General features: G+C 59.9%; 1 protein-coding gene across 2 annotated transcripts in view; it reads left to right on the forward strand.

Annotated features, from left to right (window-relative positions):
* Window positions 1-22,622, forward strand: part of ANKRD11 (ankyrin repeat domain containing 11) — a 111,544-nt gene that overhangs the window by 62,964 nt on the left and 25,958 nt on the right. For both annotated transcript variants that reach the window (XM_084533000.1, XM_084533001.1), the window contains exon 3: window positions 17,922-18,066. In XM_084533000.1, coding sequence (XP_084389126.1) covers window positions 17,980-18,066 — 87 coding nt within the window. In that variant the 5' untranslated portion in view covers window positions 17,922-17,979. The remainder of the gene's footprint in view (window positions 1-17,921; window positions 18,067-22,622) is intronic.

Below are 22,622 nucleotides of genomic sequence, written 5' to 3' on the forward strand. Positions count from 1 at the left end.
GACCCTCTCCAGGCTGCGCGCCAGAAGACTATAAATAATTGATAGGAGCAACCACCCCAGCCAGCACGCTAATGTACCGAGCGGCTCACGGCGCGAGGCGCTGCAGCGCCCATTACATCACCGCCGCTCTCAGCCCGGGCTCTCCTATCAGCAATGTAATTTTACTGCTTTTAAATAATAAATTGCGCTGGGAGCTGAAACGCTCCTTCGCCCCATTCAAGCCTACCGGGCTGTGCAACTGCACGGCTGAATTTGACATCTGGTGAAATGCGTTTTTGAATCGAGCTGAAGGAAGTTGCTTGCAGCGAGGGTTTTGCCCCACGGTCTGCTCGAACGTGGGTTTGGGGCTGTCAGGGGCAGCCCGTGCCGGCCGGTGACTTTTGATCCGGTACCTGGAAGGGTTTTGAAGCTTGACGTGGGGTCAGTGGCCAAAGTTCACTGCTAGGGCCTGGGTAAAGTTCTCCGGTGTTGCAAGGCACAAAAATCCCCTCTGCGGCAGCGCGCGGCCCCGCGGGGTTCGAGCTTTCGCTTTCAGCATCGCTTGTTTTCGAGCTACAACCCAACGGCTGGTGTCCTTCCCCCAAGCCTTCAGATAAGTTTTGCAGCCCCTGCTGCTCTGTACCTGGGGGAAAATCCAAAATGTGCTTTGGCTCTTCCAGGGTTGGGGTTGGGATGGGTTCCCCTGTGATCGTGGCGATGCTGTGTGCGCTGCTGCAGCTTTTTGTGCCCATTTGTGTGGGTAGCAGCAAGGCTTTTGAAAACACAATGCAAAAAAATTAATGTAACTGCTACGGCAGAATTCGGAAGCATGAAAGGCTGTCCAGAAACGGAGAGGGTTGTATCTGGATGGAGGAGTTTCTCTTGGTCTCTTGGTCTTGGCTTCAAGAGCAGTGCTCCCCTGCAAAACGCCCTCTGCGTGCTCGGCACCGAGCGAGGGGTGGGTGGGAGCTGGGACCCTCTGCTGGGCATCCACTCACCTGCGTGCGCCCCTTGCGGGTCCCCAAATCTGTGCAGGGTTCCTGTGGGGCTGGCGGTTTTCACACCTTTCCGAGCACGACGTGGAGAGCTATTATTTCCGAATCAGGAAGTGAGCAATGTCACCGAGCTACCTGAGGAAGCGTAAGCTGCTTACGGCAGATTAAAGTGCCCGGCCACGTCGCTGTGCAATCAGACGGGGCGATGCTGCAATAAGCCCTGGCTAACTGGCTTACCTGCCCCGTGATGTCCCTCCGCTCGGGCACGTGCGCCCCAGGGTGCGCAGGGCAGGGCGGGTGCTCAGCCTTGGGTTTTGAAGGCTGGGCTCAACTCGGACTTGCAAACTCTCTAGGAGGGCTCTGACAGGGCAGGAGCACATAAAATGTGCACATAAAATGCGTTAAATCGTTTGTTGGTGCTGCCCGGTGGCTGCGCTCAGGGACCTCTGGTGCCTGGGGACGGCTCGGTCCCTCCCTGACCTCTGCTGAAGCCACCCGGGTGGCACTGCTGGCCCTGTGGAGCTGCGGTGCCAGATTTACTTTTTCCCATCCTGAGAGCTCTGCCTCATCGTCCCGCAGCCCAGCAGCGTCTCCTTCACATCTCAGGGATGGAAAGCTTAGAAAATGCTTTCAAAACGCTGTGAGATTTTGGCCTGCTCCTCTTCAGAGAGGGGCACAAGCGGGCTGCTCGCACCCAGGGAGAAGCTTGGATCCCACCGAGCTCCGTGGGTCTCAGCCATGGGACTCCAGGGGCTGGTCACTGCCTCGGGGACGGGACGAAGCACCTGGCACTGGTCACCCCGCTGGCACGGCTCCTTCTTCCCTGCCCCATGCAGATATCTCCCTGCCCAGGCGTTTGTCTTGCAGGGCAGGGGGGTGCACGTGCTGTTCTTGGCACCGAGGCAGAGCCGCTGCTGCTCCAGCACCGTGCGTGGCAAGGAGCTGGGGAGTAACCATGGCAGTCGCTGCTGAAATTGGTAACCATGGATTACAGAAATTAAGGGCATAGAGCAAAGAGCAGGATTATCTTGTGCTTAGCGGTTTTTGTGCTGATCAGAAGGCACTTCCCGACTTTCTCGTTTAGGTGAGCCGCAGTAAATTACCTGTAGTTAAAAAATAATGCTAATTAAATCCACGCGCAGTAACGATTAACACTGCTGATCCCGATTCTCTGAATTTCCTTGCAACTCTAATTGACAGGAAAAAAAAAAAAAGATACCTATAGACAAGAAAGGAGGGGGAAGTTTTTGCTGCTGGCTCCTTGCTGCATCCATCTTCTCCTGCAGCTGTCAGGTTTGGGTTTGCAGCTTCCCTTGACTCTTTTTTTTTGTTTTATTGTCAATTTAGGGCACTTCCAGGGAAGGGGAGCTTGCTTGGCCGTCCCTTTGCAGGTGGGCGCCTCGTTTCACGAGCACCCTGCTTCAGGAGCAGCTCCCTTCTGGTTTTCTGAGCAGGCCAAACACACACACACCCCCCTCAGGTACATTTGGGGGCCTTCACCATGCCTGGCGAGGGATTTTGGCTCCTGCTTTTCTTCATGTGACGACCCCAGCCCCCAGCTGTCCCCACGGAGGAGCACTGCCGGTGCCCGCTTAGCATGCAGGCCGTGTGCTGGGCACAGCAGATTTGCTTTGGAGTTCAGCGAGTGCTGAGGCTCGGCACAAATGGGCCTGCTAAAGGTATTTTTTGACATTTGGAAACCCTATTAAACCCGTTTCTCCCCCTCCTCAGCTGCCAGCTGAACGTGGAGGTGCTGCAGAGGCTCCTGGCGCTGCCCAGGCCACATCCCTCAGAGCGGATCGCAGAAGTAGGGGTTGAACAAAGCGAGGGAACAAAAGTTTTTTGTCCCCATGTCCTACCCTGATGGCTGGTAAAGGACTCCCTGAACGGGCAGCACTGAGCCAAACGAGGTACCGAGCGTGAGGCCAGTGGGATGCGCAGCCCCATCACGCTGCCCATACAGCCTTAGAGGAGCGAGCTCATCCCGTCCCGTCCCATCCTGTCCCATCCCGTCCCATCCCGTCCCATCCTGTCCTGTCCCATCCCGTCCCATCCTGTCCTGTCCCATTCCATCCGATCCTGTCCCATCCCGTCCCATCCCGCCTGCTCCTGCTTCTCCTCCTCTTGGCCAGGGCATGGGGCCTGCAGCACGACCTCGAAACCGAGTTCTGCCCCAGCTGCTGTTCACGCAAAGCAGTCGGAGTGCGGTCATCAGCGATAAACACCAGGAGCACCCTGTTTGTTTTTCACCAGCCCAGGGGAATGGCTTTATTTACACACAGCTCTGGTGAGCTGTGGGTACCGCTCACGGGCCGTAAGCAGGCGGTGCGTGATCCACCCGGCTCCCCTTCAGCCTTCTTCGTGCTGGTGGAGCGCTCTCCGGGCTCTTGCACATGAAATTTGGAGGTGGGTTTCCACGAGGCCCGAGCTCCTGGGATATTCTTTGAGGTGTGGGCAGCCGGCGCTAGGACAATGAGCCCGTTGTGCCGTGAGGTGCGTAATTACCCAGGTTTCGGGGGAGCGAGGACGCAAACAAGTTTGCATACATTGAATTACAGGCAGTGCTTTAATAGTACGTTTTTTAGGCCTTGGCTCCCCGCCCGTTTTTTTTTTTTTTTTTTCCTTTTTTTTTTTTTTTTTCGTGCTATTATCCTCTATTTACAGCTTTCAGCACCCAGCTGATGTCACCGCACATATGTTTAGAGCCGTTGCCACGGTGATCAGCTTCGGGATTCGGCAGCGCCCACGCGGTCCTGGGGACCGGCTGCGGAGCTGCTCGGCAGCGTCTGTTCAGCTCGGCGCATCGGCGCTTTCAGCTATTAAGAACCAGAAAACGACATTACCCAAATTTGGGGTAAACACGTTGGCCTCAGCTGGTCATCGGGCAGGTTTTACAGGAGCAGAGGCTTTATCTGGCGCGTTGAACCAGGTATGAGGACATTCCTCACCGAGAGTTCAGAGTTACCCGGCGCACAGTTGCCACGAGCCTGTGCCACTGCGCTGTGCCCATGATCCCCGCTTCGCCCTCACCATCTCGTGCCTGTCCCCGTGCTGCCGGGCCACCAGCCCGTGTGGCTGCGTGCTGCCACTTGCCAAACCTCCTGCTCCGTGGCCAGCCCCTCCGGTTCCCCCGGGAGCCCTCCGGTTGCTCCATGGTGGACCCGGGGAGCTCCAGGCGGTGCCGGCGGGGACGCACGCGGCCGCTCTCCAGCTGAGCCAACGCCGCCTCCGTTCCCTCGTGTTCCGCTCCAGGTGCCCGGCTCACGCCGCGTGATGTGTTCCGGTAGAAAGCACCCATCTTCCGAGGAAGCCTGTCCTCTGTAATAGAAATTAATTTACCTCCCTCTCCCCTTTTAGCGAGCGGCGTCAAATTGCCTTTACCGGCAGGGCTGGGATCCTGTTACCGGGCGTGCTGCTGCTTCTCAGCCGAGCAGAAGAAGAGCTCTAATTCATGGCAGAGCGACCATGAAATGGAATCAAGTTGCCCGCAGCCTGCACCAAGAGCTGGCCACCAGATTACATTTTAAGAGTGTTATAGGTGGAAACTCCTTTTGGGTTTGGGATGGAGTAAGAAATGCGTGTGGAGAAATCTCTCTAGTCCAAGGTACTTCGGTGTCCCTTAAACTGAAAAAACCCAACACAATGTGTGCCATTTGAACTGTGAAAAGATGTGGATATGTCTGTATAAATACGTATTTTTTTCTGGTCGCCCAGTGCACGCCAAGTGTTGTAGCTGACAACAAACATTTTCTTCCCCGGGAGATCACTTCTCCCGCTGATATTTTTCCCCTTGTTTTAAAGGATGCTTGCTAGCGCTTGACCTAGTTTGGCTGTCATTACCCCGTGAAGCGATGCGAGTGTTCACCTAACACAGCTACCTACATTTCTGTTCCCTAAGCAGGGCAGCACCACGGCGCAGCCGTGCGAGCCACGGAGCCACCCGAGGCACAGGAGGGAGCCGTGCAGGACCTGCCCCTTCCCTGCCCGCTCTCCACCGCGGGCAGCTGCGGGCTGGGAAGGGTGGGAGCGGGTGTGCGGGACTAAAACCCCGGTTACAGCTCCCACACCCTGCTGGAAGGAAGAGATTTAGCTGATGGCACAGGTGTTCAGGCACCGCCGCGGGAAGCAACTGCCTGGGTAGCTAATTTTAGCATAAAATATAAATCTCGTTAATTACTGACTGTGCGAGAAACACTTAGGTCAGGGCTGTGAGAAGGCGCTTGCACCGCCTCGCTGCCTCCAACCCACCTGCAGCCCGACGGGCTGTGCGAGGTGAGCCTGGAGCTATGGGGCCGTGCTGGGCACCCCACAGGGCTCCAGTGCTCTTTGGTGTCTTCTGGGGTGTCCCTGTGGGCTTGGAGAGAGGGCATCCCGAGCCCTCACCGTTCCCAGCACGCGATCCCCGGGCTCAGACAGGTCCATTTGCACCATTCCTGGCGCTGACTTTCCCAACAAGCACTCAGTCACCTTTGGATGGTTGCAGTCTTGCTGCCTGGCTTCCCGCGGGGTGGATCTCCGCTGGTCACCGCCGATGTTTCCAACGAGAACAGGGCAAAACCAGGCGGGCGCAGCGTGCCGTTCCTACAACCAGCCCCTACAGCCCTGCCTGTGCCACCGGGATGCCCCTGGGCCGGGGGCAGCCGCAGCAGCAGCAGCAGGGGCTGCAGAGGGGCCAGGAACAAAAGGGATCTGTGCCTTTCTCTGCGCCTTTCTCTGCGCCTTTCTGCGGGGCCGGAGGGGCCGGGGACATTGATATGCAGATGCGGCGTGGCGGAGCACCGCGGCCGCATTGTTGGGAAATGTCCACATGTCGGGTTCATGAAGCGAGGGATAAAAGGAGCTAAGTGCACTACGCTGTGCTGTACCACGGGGTGTGAAATGCTGCCGTGATGTAGCAATTTTCTAATACAACCCCACTGCCAGCAGGCCATGACCACTAAATTGCGCTGCTTCTATAAAATCTTGCCACCTTCCCAGCCTCCTGATTTCCCAGGGTGTGTTTTAAGGGGATTTTGTTGATGGTCTCTCCTATACTGCGAGAATGATACCACAAACGTGGGGCTGATGCGAGGGTGACTTCTGTCCGGCTCTCCAGGGCCAGGCTGGCGTGCACAAAGGCGACGGGGGCTTTGTCACTGCCCAAAGCTCTTCAGGCGAGGTGGTCACGCTTTGCCCTCGCCCTGAGAGCCTCCTGGCCCCGCGTGAGCACTTTGTGTTGCCTCGGCTTCTGCGGGGCGAGTGCTGCTACGTGAGCAGCGCTCCGGTGATGCTGTGAGCCAGGGCTGAGCCTTTATTTGTTGCCCCAGGCGGATCGCAGCTCTCCAGGGCGTCCCACGGGAAAAACGCTTTGCCCATCTCCTAACTTATCAGAAGAAAAAATGCAGCAAAAGGGAGGGAAACTCGGCAGGCGGTGCCGGGTGCGCGCGGCCACCCCGAGCGAGCGGCTCGCCGGGGTTTTGGGGTCGGTGCTCCACGTACGCTGCTCCTCCAGCTGCACGGCCACGGCCGGGGCTGCCTGCCAGCAGCAGGCTGAGCAGGAAAGCTTGACGGCTGGGTAAAATTAGAAAAGAGCTTTTTTTTTTTTTTTTTTAAATGGTGCATTGAGACGTGTGATTAGAGCGCTGACCTGCCGCCTCCGCCTCTGCTCCGGTGCAGGTACGGGGCCGCGCGCCCGGCTTCTCCCCGCGGGGTCTGTGCCAGGGGAGCCTTGGCCGAGGGCATGGGACGTGGCTGGGGAAGGGCAAATCCCACAGCAGCGGGTTGCCGAGGTAGAGCCGGGTGGGTTTGGGGGCTCAGGAGGCGATGAGTCCGGCATGGATGGCATTTTGTGTTGTGCTGAAATGGGAAAAACTCCGGTTCCTGCGTGTGACACAGCTCCACGCTGCCAGGCACATCCCTGACGGCTGCACAAGGAGGGAGATGTTGCTCTTGGTTTGCTCCTTCTAGAAAATCCTTCTGTCCTGCCCTGGGCCCAGCGCTGGGCTCCCTCCTGCCTGCTCCTAACAAAAAGCTGCCGCGGCTCCCGACCTCCCCTCCGCCGGGTGGCTGCAGATGGGACCCGCGTTCGGGGCTGCAGCCCTGCACAGCCGCCTGCAGATCGGAGCTTTTAGCCTGGGAATCTAAATATAGGCCCGTGTGATCAAGTGCTCAGGACGAACTCGAGTAATCCATACTTGGGGCAGCTCCAGGGCTTAAAATTCTTAATAGCCTCGTTCCCGGGCTCTGCAGCGGGCGCTGTGCTGGGCGTGTTTCGGGGAGTCAAGGTCTTTGCTTCTGATGGTTTCCCTCGGACAATGAGCAGCGGTAACAGCAGCGTTTTATTACATTCGTTTCACTCTTACTTTCCAAAGAATTCTTCTGATGCATTCAAGCCACCGGCCCTTTGGATGCTAATGGACTTCTGCTGGGATTTTGTTGTTGTTATTACGTAGCACCAGGGCTCCCATTCGCCGGGGCTTGGTATGAGGAATGCTGGGCCCTGAGACAATGCGCCCATTCAGGGCCCTGATACAATGGGGGTGGACCGCTTATAATGGAAATTAGCATGCAAAGCCCCGGCCTAATCAATGCCTTGTGCTGGGTGTCTGCAGGGCCGGGAAGTGCTGAGCTGTTCGGTGGGTGCTGCACATCACCGGGCTGCATCCAACGCGCTGCCCAAGCCGTGCGTCCAGAGCAGGGAAAAATCCCCTCTCGGAGCAACGGAGAGCCACGCTCTGTGATGTCCACAGCTCTTTCTGCTCGTCCTTTTTGGAGGGACAACCACCAGAAATGAGGCCCCTGCTCCCCTCCTTATCTGTGTAGCCCTGAGCAGAGCGGGGACACCGGGAGGCTGAGCCCAACGAGCCTGGTGCCGTGGTGTCACCGTGCTGTGTGGGGCATCGCTCGCCATCCTAGGGGCTGCTGCACCAGGCTGGCTGCGACCCTTTGGATTTCCTTGCAGCCCACGCGTGCTGCCCCTTGCTGCTGAGCGTCGTCACGAGCCCTAATGCCCTTCTGGGGGAGGACACACAGTGGGTGGTGGCACTGGGGGGCTAGGGAAGGCTCCAGAGCAGCGTGGCGAGGAGCAGGTTTGGGTCCTCCAGCACCCACATGTGCGGCACTCATCGTTCAGGTGCTCCTGCTGCTCTCCTTACCCCATCAGAGGGCTGGGGCGGCTCCATTTGACCAAATACCACGCAGATAACCTGTCCTGATGCGTTGCTTCAGGCACGGCACCACCAGAACTGCTCCTGCTCCTGCTCTGGGGTGGGAGCTGGCCCTGGGGACAGCTCGGACACATTCACACGGTGCCATGCGCCCGCTGATGGCCCTGCCGGCTGGGGTGGGCTCGCAGCTGTGCTGCGGATAATCTGCAACCTGGATAATCTGGGAGCGGGCAGCCAGCCTGATCAGTGAGCCTCGGGAGAGGCTGGAGGCTCTGGGGAGCGTGCTGCAGGAGGAGAGGGGACCGGCAGGCTCCCTCGCAGCGCAGTGCCGAGGCCTGGTCGGGTCGCACCGCGCTGCCACTCTCGGATGGAGCTGCACCCGTTGGCCACGCCGCCGAGATGACACAGGAGCCACGTCGTGGCCTGAGCTGCTGCCTGTGCGGTAATGCCAGCTACCAGAATATCCCCGTGACACCCCCACGATAAGCCTGAGAGTGCAGCTGGGCTTCAGAGCGCGTCCTCACCCGGCGGGGCCGTGCCCCGAGCTGCCCTGTCCATGGCAGTGCCGGCGCCTGGCCACCCTCTGGCATCTCCTCGTCCCATCAGGGCGCTGTGAACGATCCTGGGAGTGGTGGTGACAGAGGGAGCAGCTGGCACCCCGAGCCGTGGTCACCACCAGCAGTGATTTTGGTGACCAAGCACCTACTGACCCGACCTGGTGTTAATTTGGGATATGCTGTGGGGCAGGAGCTGGGTGCTGTGGCACCGGCTGTGTCCCCGCGCTGCTGCTCTCCATGTGCACAGCATGGCTGGGGTGCTGCAGGACCTGGCTGGGAGAAGAACAGGGGAAAAAAAATACAAAAACGTTTTAAATGTGGATAAATTCCTTGGTCTGCGTGGTAGTGGGTGGTTGTTTTGGGACAGCTGATGGAAAGGGGACGGAGCCACTGCTGGAGCGGCGGTTTGTGAGAAACAGAATAAACCTCGGCACCAGTGGAAAGCAGAAAAGTGTTAAGAAAAGAACTGGAGGCACCTGAAAACGTGCAGCATTGCTGTAGGCACTGAGGATCACACAGCGAGCTGAACTCGGCGTTAAGGTGTTGTGTAAGTTTTTAAGGCTCCTTAATGGAAGCAGCTGTAGCGGGTGGCTCTCAGCGGTGAGTAATGGGGAGCGTGACAGCCTTCCTCGTCTCCTCGCCTCTTACTGCGCGGGAGAATTTAGCAGAGAAATAAATGGAGAGCTATGAAACTCAGAGCCAGGAAATTTCACAGCGACAAGGAGTTTTAGGGTGCTCAAATAAGTAAATAATGCCCATTTTCCTAAAACAGCGCCAGGCGGTGGTCTCTACAAAGGGGCTACGTTGGGCCTGCCCCTGCGTTGGGCTGCGCCCCGGCACGGCTCGGGGTGCGTGTCCGTGCCGTGCGTGCTCCCTGCACGTGTGGTCGGGGACAAAATGTCATGGCCCGTCACAGCTCGAGATGGGGGGGGCTTTATAAAATGAGGAGAAAATGGTTTTCTGCATGACGGAGGGCTCTTGGCACCGCGCTCTGCGAAGAGCGGCAGCGTTGTCGTGGGTGATCTTTGGTTCCGTGTTGACTAAGACTATGGGAAGCTGTAGTGGTGATTTGAAAAGAAAAGAAAAAGAAGAAAGGAAGGCAGGCTGGATTAAACCTGCTGCTTAAAGCTCTTCTTCAAACCACGGTGGCTGCTCCGGGGTCCGAAGGGGCGGAGTGGTGCGGGGCAGCCCTGGGGAATCTTTTGTTCCGGGGAGGCCGAGGGGAGAGGGAGCAAGGAGAAAACACAGCACAGCCCGGAGAGCTAATGCCAGAGGAGCAGGTGACTTCCCTGAAATCCTTGGGCTTAGCGAAAATGCGCTGTGATCAGCGCGGGTCACGGGGGAGCAGCCTGCAAACAGCCCCGCGGCCCGGCAGGGCCTCTCCACGGCTTTCTCTTAATGCCCTGAGGTCTGCTGCCCTCCACGCAGCCCCCGCTGCTCTTCCTGACGAAGCCGAGTCCCCCCCCAGCCCGGGGGTGCCGTAGGGCCCAGAGAGATTTCTAAAAATCGGGGTAATGCCCCGAATTCCCCGAGCAAAGCCTCCAGCTCTGTATTTATGGCTTCGCTCTGTGTTGGTTGTGTGTCGGTGCGGGGAGGGGGCTCCCACCCCAGACCTGCGGCGTGGATTAAGCGATTTTGTGCCCCGGTGTCGCTAAATCTCTGCTGCTGCTGTCCGGGTGTGGGGGCGGGTTGCCAGTGCTGCTGCTGAGCTGAGGGCTGGCTTGAATCCCGAGCAAAACAGCAGCCGCAACACCTGGGCTTCACCCAGCGCCCAGGGCACCGTGTGTGTTCCCAGCAGGTCCCAAAAAACCCATTTCTGGGTGTGAATGGGGTAAAAAAGGGCAGAAAACGCCGCTTAGGAGCGCGCCTTCTGCTCTGAACGTACGAGGAGCTGGTGAGCAGGGTGTGGGGTGCTCCGGCCGCTCTGGCCTCCCACCCCTGAGGGTTAATTGCGAGTTAATCATTGCTGGGGTGCACTTTGAGGCAGGGGAGTTGCCCTCCCTCCTCGCCATGTGCAAGGGCAGGTCATGAAATGGTGTTAAAAAAGCGTGATAAATACACATAAATGCACACGTTGGGTATGCTGTCACAAAATGGTAGCTCTAATGCACGTCGTCCTACCGGCTGCGTGGGGAAGAGGCCGTGTGTGCGGGCAGCTCATTAAGGAGAAAGTTAATCAGGGCTCGGGGCTGTGAGGAGTGGGGCCGAGGCCCTGCAGAAGCGATCTGTGCGAGCAGGCCCCGCTGTACGGCTTCTGCTGCTCCCGCTCTGCTGGCAGCTTCGACGACGGCTTTGTAGAGAAAATTGAATTTCCCCTTTACAAGAACACGCTCGTTTTGGTAAGCGCCTTCCCGTGCCTCTACACAGAGGAGATCACCTTCAAAAGCGCTGCGATGCGAGAGATGGAGGCGGAGGGAGGAAAGAGCACGGCTGCAGATCGGTGAGGAATTAACCCCGGTTCCACTCCGGGCACGCAGCAGCAGAACCGCGCCGTGCCCAAACCTGCCCTGCCTCCACCGGGCAGCGGGCGGCCCCGACACCTCTCCGGGGTCCCTGGCAGTGTCGGAGGGCAGGATCCCAACAGGAGGCACCGTCAGCCCCTTCCCTGCAGCACAGCACGTCCCGCACCACCACCACCAGGATGAACTGGGATATCTGTGCCCATCCTCGGAGGGCGCGGGCAGCCGGCTCGGGGCGCACGCGGTGCCGTGGAGCCCAGATGTGTGCCACAAACATCCCGCAGCATCCCAGGGCTCTGAACCCAGCTCCGAACCCCACCGCTGGTCACTGTGCTCAGCACTTCATGGGGTGTCTGCAGCAGGGCTCCCCGGGCCAACCGAGCCCTGGCCGGCGACGCAAACCTCACACGCCCCGGGTTCTTCTCCCCCAGCTTCGTTTCGTGCTTCCAGACTTCAGTGTGAGCGACGAACCAAGCTTTCCCGTCTCTGGAGGGGAAGCATCACATGAGCTGGGTGTTCCTGCCGCAGCACAATGGGTCTGCAGCTTTGATGCATTGTCCTGAACTAGTTCTCGGCGGCGGAGGCTTTGGCTGCCCTACCTTGTGGTGGGCAGAGCCGCCTGCGAGTGCCGGAGGTGGGAGGGCTCCGTACAGCCCCGGGACTGGCGCTGGAGAGGAAAAAAAGCCTGCAAACAGGAGCCCGGGGCACCGGGGTCGCTGCTGCCTGTGAGGCTCGAGGTTGTCTCCTCTCAGGTTTAGGGACACGTTTGGGTTGGTTGGGGTTGTAAAAGCCGGTCTTGGTGTTGGACTTCCATACGCTGAGGCATGGAACGAGGTTGGACAGCACCGGAGCAAAACTGCTGTGGGGTTTCACTGCGGTGCGTGCCTGGGCTCCGTGCGTGCGTGTCCGTGCACGTGTGCGTGTGTATACACAGAGATAAGTGCTAGCAGCGTGTGAGAGTAACTTATTTAAATAAAACGACCCAAACTTCGCACAGCTGGCCCCAGGCAAGCTGCAGAACCCTCCCGAGCCTCCCGTCCGCAGACGAGCAGCAGCTGGGCTCACGCAGCACTGCTGTGGAGGACGTCAAAGCGCGTGGATTGTGTCCTCCTCCGAGGGGACACCGAGGTTTGGAGAGGTCTGTGGGCACATGGTCAGGCAGGGCAGGAGGTCCTGGACCCGGCAGCTGGCTCGGGCTCAAAAACGTGCGTGTGCATGGGTGGAAATGGTGTGTTCCTGTCCCGCAGCTCGGGGCCGGGGCGGCGAGGCTGGAGAGCCACGCACGGAGCCCGCTGGAGGCCGTGGGAACTCGCGGCCTCCCCGGGTGTCAGAGCAAAATAACATCTTGCCGTTGTGAAACACATCCCTGGCCTCAGCCCGGCCGGTTCCAGGCGAGCCTTTATCCCAGGGAGCACCCAGAGCTGGGCTGTTCCTTACGTTTTTTTACCCAAATAAATCGGAGAACCCACGTGCGTCCCTGCCGGAGGGACCTCCGGGAGAGGTGGGACCGCGGGGCCGCGGTGCTCCTGGCTGCCTGCCCGGCTGCAGGCACGGCTCCTGGCTCCTCTGGCTGCTCAGGGTGAGCTGCCTGGCTGGGGCTGCGTTTTTTCCTCCCAGACACGCAAAACCCTTCTTGTGCAGCCTGCTTGGAGTTAGCTCTGCTGGTCGCCGTCGTTACCCCGTGCTGTTTCGTGCAAGTCCTCGGGACTTTGGTTAAGGGAGATGGGTTTGGGCAGCAGCCTCCCTGCGATCACACCAGGACCGTGGGCAGCTCGTGAGCAGCTCCTGCACCGCGTGGAGTGGGGCGGCGGGGCCGAATCCGCTCCCACCGTCCTGCAGCACCTCCTCCGAGGGTTTCCCACCGCTGCCGATCCTGCTCCGAGACCGCAGCTCGCAGAACCGACTGAAACTACGGTTTTGTAACCTTGGCCAGAACCCAGCTCATCGGCGGCATCCAGCAATGTAGCAATAGCGAGAGGCAGCTGCACGGAGATAATTGAGGGAAGGGTTTGTGGGAAAAGCTGCTCCCGGAGAAACCGCACGGACAGAGCAGTCGCTTGTGGTTTCGGGCCAGGGCTCGCTTTTATTTCAGCGCCGTGGATCCTGAGAACGGGCCCGTCTGGAATATTCTGAATCCCAGGGAAGCCGGGCAGAGCTTTCCAAACGTAATCTGGTTGAAGAGCAGCACGCGGTGTAACAGCACAGCTCGGGGCTGTCACCGGGGTTGCAGCCCAGTGCCCAGCATTGGGGCTCTCACACAGGACACGTGGGGTTGTGCCTTGAGCTAGGAGGGGTCGTTTTGGGTAGCAAGCTGTGGCTGGAGAACCACTGAGGAGTTCAGCTCCTCAGGACAGGCTCTGAGCATCCTCCTGGCTGAGGCCCTCGGGGACGTGGGTGCGTGTCCACAGACCCACACCGCTCGGCACACTGAGCTTTGGGGCTGCTTTGCTTTATTCAGGGGCCTAAGAAACGCCAGGAATTTATCCTGCAAGTGATCAAAATGCTGATAGCTGCTTTAGTTCTTCTTGCTAGAAGTTCTTCTTGCAGGGACCGCCAGCTGCGAGCAGTTGTGAGCACATTGGGAGGGGTGACCCCACTGCCACGGTGGGGCTGGCACCATGCACGTCTGAGAAAGGCAGAAGGAAGGAGGTTATTTATGGTGGGGAGCGGGCACTAGGAGCCAGAGAAGGGACGAAGAGAGGATAAAAGATGTTCCCGGTGTAAGAGCCCTTGATAAGGAGCAGCATCCCCGTGCGAAAGCCAGCACAAGAGGTACCGAGCGTCCCGGGGGCAAGCAGGAGGGAGTTGGGGGCCCGGGGGCTTTGGGACCGGGGTAACCCCGATGTGACAGCCGGTGAGCTTGCTTCCAGCCAGCTGCCATCAGAACGGGGGCGATGCCGAGGTCTCGCTGCTTTCCCCGTCGGGCAGTGGCCGCACGGAGCCGCGCACGGCGCTGCGGTGCCTTAATCATAGCTAACCTGTGCCATCCCCCACGGCGAGGCTGCCAAACGAAACGCACACCTGTGTTTGCACTGCCCGGCTCGCCGGCCTCCTGCTGCCCCCGTGCTCGCCGCGGATGGCAGACGAGCTCGGACTTTACTCTCCCTGCACGGGAGGGCAGCACAAAGCGCGATTGTTCCTCGGCCCGGAAGGCGCGCGAGGCAGCTGGAGGCGCTCGGCACGAACCGTGGGGCCAGGGGGCAGGGGAAGGACCAGCACCGGGCAGCCAGGAGAGCTGAGAGCACATCTGTGGAGCAGCGTGAGCAGTGCTAGGACCACAGGATGGTGATGGCTTTTGGGCACGCAGCCGGCCAGCGGTTCTGGCAGCGCTCGGATCAGGAGGGCGATGGAGAAGCACCGTGAAAGTCCTCGCCTTCTGGTCCCGTCCCCACGCTTCCCAGCAGGTGGAGGTGTCAAAATCTGGATGTGATCTCTTTGAATTGTCACCTTACGGCGATTTTTAAAGATTTGAGGACACGTGTTGTTGTTTTTTTTTTTGGGACAGAGTCCTCAAAAGGAGTCTGAGTTTTAAAAATCTCGTGTTTCGACAGGGCTGGTTCCTCTTCCAGCCCTTCCAGCCCAAACAAATGTGTTGGATTTGCGCAAATAACGTCTGCGCCTCTAATTCCCGTCCTTGTGTTGGGAGTTTTTCTGTAGTGGGTAAGAGCCTCCAGCCAGCTTTTTTTCTTATTGTCTGGCATTTGAAGAAGTCGGCACAATCTTCCTTACCCAAGGCTGGCAGGGGATGGGCGAGCTCCAACGCACGGACCCCGGGTGGGAGATTCCTCCTCGTGGCTTCGGCTGGAAGTGGCCGGAGCCCGGCTGAGCTGCACGGGGCTGGCAGGGGGCACAGGGCACGAGGCTGTCCCGGGGCCAGCACCAGGAGCTTTGGCACCGTTTGCATTTTCTCTTGAGTGTCCCCGATACGAGCGTTGCTCATCTTTGGCCATGAAGACCTTGACCCGCGTGGCTCTGCTCGCTGTGCTCCCTGGGGGTCTCCCCTCCTGCGGGGCTCGGGGGCGTGTGGGCTGCTCCCATCGCCTCTTCCCAGCTGCCCCCCACCGTGTCCAGCAGCCGGCACGGCCTCCCCGAGCGCTGCTCCCCGTGGTGCAATGCAGGGGGGGGTGGACGGCTCCCCCCCACCCCCTCCTTCCTTTCCCTTTTGGGACCAGCGCTTCTGAGGTCCTCCCCAGACGCCTTTGGTCTCGGTGTGTGGCTTTGGGCTTGGCGTGCCCCGGGCGAACCCAGCAACATTTCCAAGGCTTCCTTGCCCCGAGAAGGGGAGAGGAGCGCGCGGCCGTGCGTGCGTGCCGTGAGACTTCGGGGCTGTACCTGGGGCTGCTGCCCCTCTCTTCGGCGACCCCAAGGGAGATGTGGGGGACCTGGTATTGAAAGTGACTTGCAGGACATGCAGGAGGGGCTGTGAGCGGGTCGCAGGGGCTGTTGGCACCGCGTGCAGCACACGGGGCTCGCACCCTGCCGAAGGTGGAGCGCGGCAGCGCCCTGGCCACCAGCCAGAGGCAAAGAGCTCCTTTGTTTTCCCGGAGAAGTGCGAGGGATTATATTCCGTTGAGCTCACTTGGTCTCCCACTTCTTATTGTGCGGCAGACATGTAATCATCTCGTTCGAGGAGCTTAGTTAATTGTTGACAAAATAGAAGCGGTGGCGATGGGGAGGGAGGCTGGGGGGGTGCTGGGGTTGGCCCAGCTTTGCCGAGGGGGGGTCCGGGGCCGTGCAGCCCCCCAGCCCGGCAGCGCAGCGCTCACCTCCCCGCACCTCCTGCGAGCAGGGAGGCTGCGTTGGTAATTGTTGTGCAAATGCAACGCTCCCTGCAAGCTGTGAACCAGGCCAGGGCTCTGTTTACACGGAGAGGCAGCCAGCTTTCCAAGCGTAATGAGTCAGCTCGCGGAACAGAAGGGGCGCAGAATTAATCTGGCATCCGTCTGGCCTTTTCTCAGCTGAGCAGGTTGCCGGAGCTCCACGTGAAGGGGTGGCTGCCCCGGCTGCAGGGAGCCACGCCGACAGCGAGAGCGGGCAGAGGCTTCGAGAAGGCGCCGGCGGCGTGGGGCTGGGTTTTGGGGTCGGCTGCTGGAGCAGAGCGAGCTCGTGGAGGGCAGAAAGCAGAGCTGTTGGCTTTGAGGCTCCTTGACCGAGTGCGCTTTGATCTCCAGCGCCAGGCTCAAGGCTTTGGAAATTCCACTGCGTGGACTTTGGGTGGCTGCTGGAGCAAATCCCTTGGGGTGGGCGACGGTGGCTCGATGTGATGAGGAGCAGAAATGCGGGGAGGCAGATTTCGCCTCGCCTCCTGCTCGTGTGAGAGCCAAGGGCTGGGGCTGCTGAATCTCAGCACCGCCTGCAGCAGGGGGACGTGGAGAGGCCTCGGTGCTGCAGGAGGAGGAGGGCGCCCAGCCCCGGGACTCCTCGCGCTGGCTGCGCCGCGCTGCGGGGCTGGGAGGGGGCTGGGAATCGCTTCTGAAATCCCTTAAAAAAAAAAAAAAAAAGCAACAACGCCAAAAAAACCCAACCCACAAAGCAACCCAAAGGGCTCTGCAGGCTGTGAAGCGTAAATGAACCGCCTGAACGACGGCGGGATTTCCAGGGCGCTTCTAAAAGGCAGCGCTGAGCAAAACACTGCTCGGGGGGACCCCCAACGCCCGCCCCCCTGCCTGCTGTCCCCGTGGGGCACCCGGTCCCACATTTGGGGCTGCCCCAGCTCCGTGGGACCCGTGGGGTCCGGGCCGTGGTGCCCAGCCCGAGCAGGAGGCTCCTGCCTTCCCCCTGCCTTCCCTCTGTTTCCCTTCCCTCTGTTTTCCTTGCCTCTCCCCGCCCCCAGGATTCCCAGTCTTGTGATGCCGCCCTGCGTGACTTTGTTCCTGGACAATTTCCTGCAATTGTAGCCGTGCAGAGAGCCAGCCGCTGTTCTCAGAAGTTAATGGGCGCAATGTGCAGCCTCGTCAGGTGGCGATTAGCTGGGGAAGAGTTCCCCAATGCTCATTGCTTGCGCTGCCTCGGTGCGGGCGCAGCCAGAGCCGTGCCGCAGGAGCTGCCGCGGGTCGCGGCGCCGCGCTCCGCTGCCGCACCGCTGCTTTTTAGCCCCTGCTCTCAGGAGAGGAGATATTTTTGTTCACCTAAAAAGGCCTCGCCGGCCTTGGCTGCAGCCCGCCTTTCTGATCCCTGTTCCAGCTCATGCCTCGCTGTATTTCAGCTGTCAGTTGTCTTTTCAGCCCTGTAACCAGGCAACACATGGCAGGAGCCGGGAGCGCTTTGTTACTCCCCGAACCGCCCGTACCTAGGCCAAGGCGCCGCGGCCGCGCCGGTGCGAGGGCGAGGAGCCCGTGGCCCACGGGAGCACTCTGCCTCGGGGCGTTTTTGAACCTCATTCCGAGAAGAAAGCACAGAATTGTGTTTGGGGAGCAGGTTCGGGAATCCGGCGAGGTGCGGAGAGGTGCGGGCGGCGCCGGGGGCTCAGCCGACACAGCCGGGCTCTGTCCCGTCCCGCGGCCGTGCGCTCGGGGCGATGCTGCAGCAGAGGAGCAGGAGGAGGCTGCTCTGTCTGGGCACTGTCCTTTCCAGGCCTCCCTTGCACGTGAAACAAGTTGGGTTTGCAGCGACAGGTCCCAGCCTGCTGCCGCCCGGCGGTGCTTTTACCCGCGTGTAGGTGCTCGGCCATCCCGCTGCTGCCCGGGGAGAGCTGGGTCCATCCCCCGGGACGTGTCCTGCCTTTCTTTCTCCCCAGTGGATTATCCCTCTGTGATGTCTGACTTGTCTTTTCCTCTCTCCAAACAGACGGTTGATGATGAGGCGATGGCAGCATAAATGAAGATCAAGTAAGGAAGGCAGAACGATGCCCAAGGGTGGGTGTTCTAAAACACCACAGCCAGAAGATTTCTCTCTCAGCAACGACATGGTGGAGAAACAAACGGGGAAAAAGGTAGCGTGGCTTCTTGACTTGCCTTCCTGTGGGGATGCTGCCCCTCGTGCCTGATGTCTTCAAGCCATGCCGGTGTTTCAGATGGCAGCAGCTTGCCTTGGGCTGCTACCCCCTGAACCCAGCCTGGTCAGGTCCTGGCTGGGCCTGAGAGGAGGCTGCTGAAAGGAGACCTGAGTCTAAGGGTAAATACATCGTGCTTCTCCCCTTCTGTCCCACCCCCCGATGCTCATTTAGTTCCCGACCTGCTCTGTGCCTCCCCTCGCAGCTTTTCCAGGCCCTTCCCAGCATAGGGGTAGCTCCCGGTAACCACTTAGACCTTAAAACACAAATCTAAGCCCACCCCTTTTGTGTTCTGCTATAGAAACAAACGCCACCCCCTTCCCTTTCACCCCCTTGCTCCCTCTCCTTGGCACTCCCCGGGGAGTGTTTGGCATCCCTGGCCGTGGCGCTGAGCTCTGTCACAGCAGCGGTGCCACAGCTCGTGCTCTGCCCCTTCCCCCAGCTCCGACGGGTGCTGCTGGCAGCGCTGCTTCTGTGCTCGGGGCGTGAGGTCGTGTTATTGACGGGAGGAGGGAAATGACAAACAGGCGGCGGGGAAATCCCAGGCAGAAATGCAGGTTTCGAGCACGCTCGTGGCATCGGCCCCGTTCCCCTTTCTGCTGCCGCGCGTGCGTGCAGATCTGCTCTGGGATCCAGGCCGAGGGGTTCGCTGCTCCCACCCGGGGAGGCACCTGGAGCCCAGGGAAGGCAGATCCGGGCTTTGTGGTGCCACGTCAGGAGCTTTTTGTGGGCGCAGGTGCGTCGGGAGGGAGCGGATCGGTGGTGCTGTGAGTCAGCGCCCATCCTCCTGCGCCCGCAGCTCGGAGGCCGCGCGTTATTTACGGGCAGGGAGCTGGAGAGATCCTCCGGCAAAATGACTCGGGCACGAATAACATCCTGCTTAACTTCGAAAGGCCTCAGCAGGGATGGGGAGCAGCCCTCCTGCTCCTCGGTTCCGCTCTCAGCAGAGCTCGCAGGGTTTCTCCCCCAGCCCCCGCGGTGCCGTGGCGCAGCGCCTCGCCCCGTGTCCCGCTGGCGCTGGGCTGCGGTGACTCAGGGCGAGAGCACGCGGCCCTCGGCCCTGCCGCTGTACCTGCCTGCCACAGAGGCCACTGCTCTGGATTTATCTCGCCTTTATCAACACTCACAAAAGGCCGAGTTGGAGACTTGGCACGGGGGGGCCCCCGGGCTCTCCTTCACCACCACCTTAGCGCGGGCACGGGACGGAATTGGCACGCTTGGGCCCTGCCCCTTGGCACCGGATCCTCCGTGCCTCTCCGCTGGAGAGCTGGGGGCGAGGGCAAGCCCCTCCTGGCTGTCAGGGCCCGGGGGGGCCCCGCTGGTGGCCTCCGCAGCCCGGCGGGGCCTTATAAGGGCTGCTGCTGTGCTCAGCCCTGCCCGGCCCTCAGCCGCCGGCTCCGGCACGGCCCAAAGAGCTGCTGAGAAGTATGCGCGCCTTATATGAGTAATTCCGCGTCTGCCGCGGCTCCGCAGAGCCCCAGCGAGGACGAGAGCCCTCGTCGAAACCATTTCCTGACGTGCCCGGGTCCCACACAGCTCGCTGTGGGCTGCGGCAGGGGATTTCTGTCCTGGGGGGGGAAATGCTTGACGTGCGCCTTCGCTGCAGGCTCGGACTGAACACGGAGCAGGACGGTGCTGGGCCTGGGTTTGGGGTTTGCTCTTTTTCTCCCTCCTTGTCCTGCTTCCAGCAGAGGAAGGGGAGCCTCCCTGCCTCCCTGCCTGCCTGCTGGGGCTCCTGGCGCCGCACAGAGCGCGGGGCACGCGGGTGCTTTGAGCCAGATGTGGGTGAGGCCGAGCAGCCCCCTGTGGCTGGAGGGGACTCGGCTCCCGCCAGCCTCCCCGAAGGAATTCAGATCCAGTCCTCTCCACGCTGTGAATGCTTTGTTGCAGCCTCAATCGTGACGTGTTCAGACTGCCTGAAACTTCACAAGCCATCCCCTGGTTTTGGAAAGGCCCCCGGGGACGCGGTGGCTCCACCACATCCCACACGTCCTCTTGGTGGCCAGGTGAATTCTGCCCGTCCCCACGCATACTGCAGGGCACGAACCCTCCTCTGCTCCCCGGTGGGACTGGCTGGGAAACGACGCTGTGCTGCTGCTGTGTGATGGCAGGAAAGCTCCCAGCATCGCGTGCCTGCTGCACGGCTGCGTGTGCTGGGCACCTCCGGCAGCACGCGTGGTCCTCCCGGCTTCCCGCGTCGCCGCTGCCTCTTGTCCTGCTCGCTGCTGGCTTGTGCAACCTGAAACACTTTCAACTCGTTTTGGAGAACAAAGGGCGCCGGGGATTTCCACGCAAGGCTTTGCATAAGCGGCTGGGATGTGAGTCAGGTTCTGCTGGTGGTGCCGCGAGAGCACAGCACGGGCGCCGCGCTCGGCAGCAGAGGCAGCAGTCCTGCGGGTCTGCAGGCACCGACGGCACCGCTCTGCTGAACGGGCAGAGGAGGAGGAGGCTGCAGGTACCTGGCCCTGCCTGGAAAGCCAACTGTGGACTCACCCCACTTCTCTGCTGGGCGTCCACATTGGCTTGCACAGGGTTGTGCGTGGCTCTCCGAGAATTTTGCATCTAAAAGAGCTACGTGGTTATTTTTGCCCTGAAAAAAAACTGAGTTTGGATAGTCAGGAGGCCTAGAGTGAGCCGTGCATGAGGATAGAAAGTGGCGTTAGTTCATATATGGCACAGATGACCCGAGCAGACTGTGCTGATCGGAGATGTTTGGGAGAAGAGGAGCCAGCACGGTGCTGCTGAGCGCCCTGCCCTCTGCTCCAACGCGTGGCGCCCGGCAGCAATTCGTGGTGCACCCTTTTGCTGTAGCAAGCCTGTCTCGAGGTGGCTCCACGTCGTAACTCCTTGTATTCATACAGTAAATCTTACTAATACCGTAACGTGGCGGTAGGGGATTTCTCCTGAAGTCACGGTCTGCTGTGTCCCCTTTTCAAGGTGTCTTTTCTTAGCAGCGACAAAGGGGAACCTGCTCTCGTTGCAGAGCTCTCAGCCGTGCCCCCCGTGCCCCCAGCTCCCTCCCCGGCCACCAGCAAGAGGCACCCGACCGCCGAGAGCCTGTGTTGCACGTGGGTGCTGCTACTCATTTCTCTGCAGCATCGATTCATTTGGATTTGTTCCTTCCGTGAAACCCGATTCTTGCACCTTTCGGGTGAATCACAGCTTAGCCGAGATGCGAGATGACCTAAAAGTGAAAACGGCTTTTACTCAAGAAAAGAACTGCGTTCTTCGTTACGAGATTGGAAATAATTACAGAAGTAAAGCTTAAAATAAGAAAACGAAAGCAGACATTATCTTCAGGAACGTTCCTCTCCAAGCTGCCTTCATTCCTCCGCGGTGGCTTCGCTGCAACCCCTGCAGGCTGCCTCAGCCGGCCACTGCTTTCCGGGGAGCAAAGTTTGGATCTTCCTTGCTCCGACTAGAATGAAAGGTTACCATCATGCTGCTGAACAAATTAATCTTCAAAGCGGGGCCGGGACTGCCGCCGCTTCCCTGGTTCCTCGTGGTTAATTCTGCCGGCCTGGCTGGCTCAGCAGCTCTGCGCGTGAGGGCGAATGCAGATGGAGCGCTGCCCGAGCTTGCCCGGCGTCGGGACTCACGCAGCCAGTTCCATTTCCACGCCGGGCTCTCCGCGTCTGGGAATGGGTTTTTTGCCCAATTCCCTTCTTCTTTGTGTCTCCTCTACTGGGGAGTTCTTAACAAGGTTGCAATAACTTGGTAGAATGAGCTGCATTTTGACCTGGGCCGTGCTTTTTCTTGTTCCTGAGCGTGCAGAGCTCCCACTCAGCAGTCATGCAGCGAACAACTGACCCAGCTTCTAGTCCCTGCAGCCCCCCCGCCTGCAGGCTCAGGCTTTAGCACCTCAGCAGCGAGCAAAGCCCAGCGGATTGAGGGAGTTTTAGAGCAGGTAGGCTTTAAACAGGTTGTTGCCAGTAACAGTTGGCAGATTTCAGCTTGCTTCTGCCACGCTCCTTTTTGCGCTTTGCTCCTTTGGCTCCGTTTGGTCCTTGCAGCCTCCTTGCAGCCTCCCAGGGTGGGCTGCGAGCCTCCCAGGCAGCGGAGGACACGGCGGGTGCGCTCCAGCTGCTCACCCTTTGAAGGTTACAAACAAAAGAGCCGCGGTTTTTGTGCTCAGCACAACTGACCTCTCGCTGGAGTTCTCACCGTGGAGCTGACGTCTGGGAGAAGCGCGCGGAGTCGAGGAAATCCCGCCACGGGGTGCCAGGGGCTGGACTGCATCCTGGCCTCCTGCTGCAAAAGCAGGCAAAAGGTTCGTTTGTACTTAAATACCGGGTGGGAAAAGCAGCCTGAAAGGTCTGGGTGAGGAACAGGAGCTACAGACAGCGAGCACAGCTGCCAAGGTGCTCAGCATCACCTGAGAAGCGCCAGATGTGACCGGTACCTTTGGAGCCCTCCAGAAGTACCTGCCTCTCTGTGAGCTGCCACCACATGGACCTGGCCGACCAGAGCCATCGGTGTTGGGCACGAGACTCCCA

The sequence above is a fragment of the Aythya ferina genome, assembly GCF_964211825.1.
Source record: "Aythya ferina genome assembly, chromosome: 12".
In the NCBI taxonomy this organism is placed as follows: domain Eukaryota; kingdom Metazoa; phylum Chordata; class Aves; order Anseriformes; family Anatidae; genus Aythya; species Aythya ferina.